At 41.8% G+C, this 2,165-nt stretch overlaps 1 protein-coding gene across 1 annotated transcript; it reads left to right on the forward strand.

Moving 5' to 3' along the window:
- The first annotated feature begins 395 nt into the window (after positions 1-395).
- LOC125531713 (quinolinate synthase, chloroplastic-like) lies at positions 396-1,653 on the forward strand. Its single transcript, XM_048696015.1, has 2 exons — positions 396-936; positions 1,286-1,653. Exons 1-2 carry the CDS (start codon positions 445-447, stop codon positions 1,469-1,471), a joined length of 678 nt encoding a protein of 225 aa, XP_048551972.1. The 5' UTR covers positions 396-444; the 3' UTR covers positions 1,472-1,653.
- The last annotated feature ends 512 nt before the right edge of the window (positions 1,654-2,165 follow it).

Consider the following 2,165-nt stretch of genomic DNA (forward strand, 5'->3'; position numbering starts at 1 on the left):
GCCCCCGGCCGGCCATCGCGTCGCCCCCCCCGCCCTGGCCGGCCTAGCCGCTGCCACGGTAAGAAACAAAGAGCAAAGCGTGGAGGTTTCGCTAGGGTTGTTGCATGTGCTGGAGTGCGTCTCGGGTCGCTGGCTGGCTTCATGCGGTATGGGGCGATTGGTTCAGTAGTTCAAGGCCTCATGGGCCTGCGTCTGTGTGGCCCATTCCACCGAACGGTGACTTTATCAGCGATACAATGAGTCAACGAGCATACCCGATAGCACATTATGCGTAGGTATACTATATTATTTTTGCACCGCATCAAGGTATGGCGGCTGCCACCTCTCGCCCACCGGGGTGCTCACACACATCATAACATCGTACTTCTAATTCTGCAGTTTTTGCATGTATGACAATTGTTTGCATATATATATGTGCAGAATGGTAACTGTATTGTGCATGATATGTTTGGCCATGAAGTTGTGGAGAAAATAAAGGAGGAATACTGTGATGCATTTCTAACTGCACACTTTGAAGTCCCAGGAGAAATGTTTTCTTTGTCAATGGAAGCAAAGACGAGGGGAATGGGAGTAGTTGGATCCACTCAGAATATCTTAGATTTCATTAAATACCATTTGAAGCAAGCTCTGGATCGGGATGTTGATGATCATCTTCAGTTTGTATTGGGAACAGAATCAGGAATGATCACTTCGATTGTTGCTGCTGTCCGGCAATTATTTGACTCCTATGAATCTTCCAAAGAAGGTGCTAGCATTGAAGTAGAAATTGTGTTCCCTGTTTCGTCAGACGCAATTTCTAAGACATCTGTTGATGATTCCCATCATTTCGGCTCTTCAGTAGCGAATGATTTAGAACAGATTAATATTGTGCCTGGTGTGTTTTCTGGTGAAGGGTGCTCTATCCATGGTGGCTGTGCATCATGCCCTTACATGAAGGTCTGGCTTCTCCCTTTTCTTTTACTGATAATGTGCGATTTGACATTCAATGAGTTCAACATAATATCAATAAATTTATTTTGTCATAGTCATAAATTCATTTTGCTCTCTATATTAATGTTTCGCCCTCTTTTGGATTATGTTCATCTGGAACTCCTCAAGTATTCATACGAGCAGGTTCGATGTCGACTGTTGTTTGTTTTGGTAATGTAGCAGTTGTTCAGTTGCTCTGATCTTGTAAAATGTGTGATCTTCTCTGGCAGTTAATGTACAATGTGTTTCCTGGTATCACCCTGAATTTCCGATGATTAATTGTGGGCTCATGATATAAATGTTCCATTGTTCGCAGATGAATTCTCTCGAGTCGCTACTTAAAATCTGCCAGCAGCTTCCTGGTGAAGACAACAGTTTATCTGTTTATCAGGCTAGTCGATTGAATGCTAAGACTTCCCTTGGGAAATTGGTTGCGGAGGTTGGGTGTGAGCCAATTTTGCATATGAGGCATTTCCAGGTCTTCTGTCCTATTACTCTTTAGCTTTAATTCATGGTGTACATCACACTACATCTTACATAGCACCTTACTGATTCACTTGCTTGATTCTGTTAGTAGCAAGAGCAGAGGAAAAAATCAAGTGAGTGTGTGTGTGTGCACGCATTCTATATTAAAACACATCTCGCCTACTTGAAAATATAAAGTCAACTGCTATAGCACGCAAATGCATAATTGCTGGAAACCAGGAAGTGGAACTGATCATACCTAACGAGTGAACTACCCGAGGTCACATTGTGAAACTTCCAAGCTGGCATTTTTATGTCAGATTTATTTCTATATTGAACTTCCTTTTTTTTAATCCAACTTCTTTTTACATGCTAACTTCTGAATTTGGATGAGTTAACTTCCACGGCTCTTTGCATAGCAAACTGTCTGAGTGTTCAGTAGCGGATTGTTGCTTTTTTTGCCTGAGTGAACAGCTGCATTTTTTTCTCACCAACTTTTTCCCTTTTTACACAGCGAACTGCTACATAACAGAAAAGCTAACTCCCATTTTGTAAGTGAAAGTTTTTTCAGAAGCAAACTGTTCTATTTTTTGTAGATCGAACTGCTGCGGCTACAGTCACGACTACTACATCACAGAAAGCTAACTCCCTTTTTTCTATAGTGAAAGTGTATCCTTTATTTTATTAAAGCAAACTGCTCTACAATCACGGAAATTACAGCCGCAATGATG

Source organism: Triticum urartu, unplaced genomic scaffold (assembly GCF_003073215.2).
Source record: "Triticum urartu cultivar G1812 unplaced genomic scaffold, Tu2.1 TuUngrouped_contig_7929, whole genome shotgun sequence".
Taxonomy (NCBI): Eukaryota; Viridiplantae; Streptophyta; class Magnoliopsida; order Poales; family Poaceae; genus Triticum; species Triticum urartu.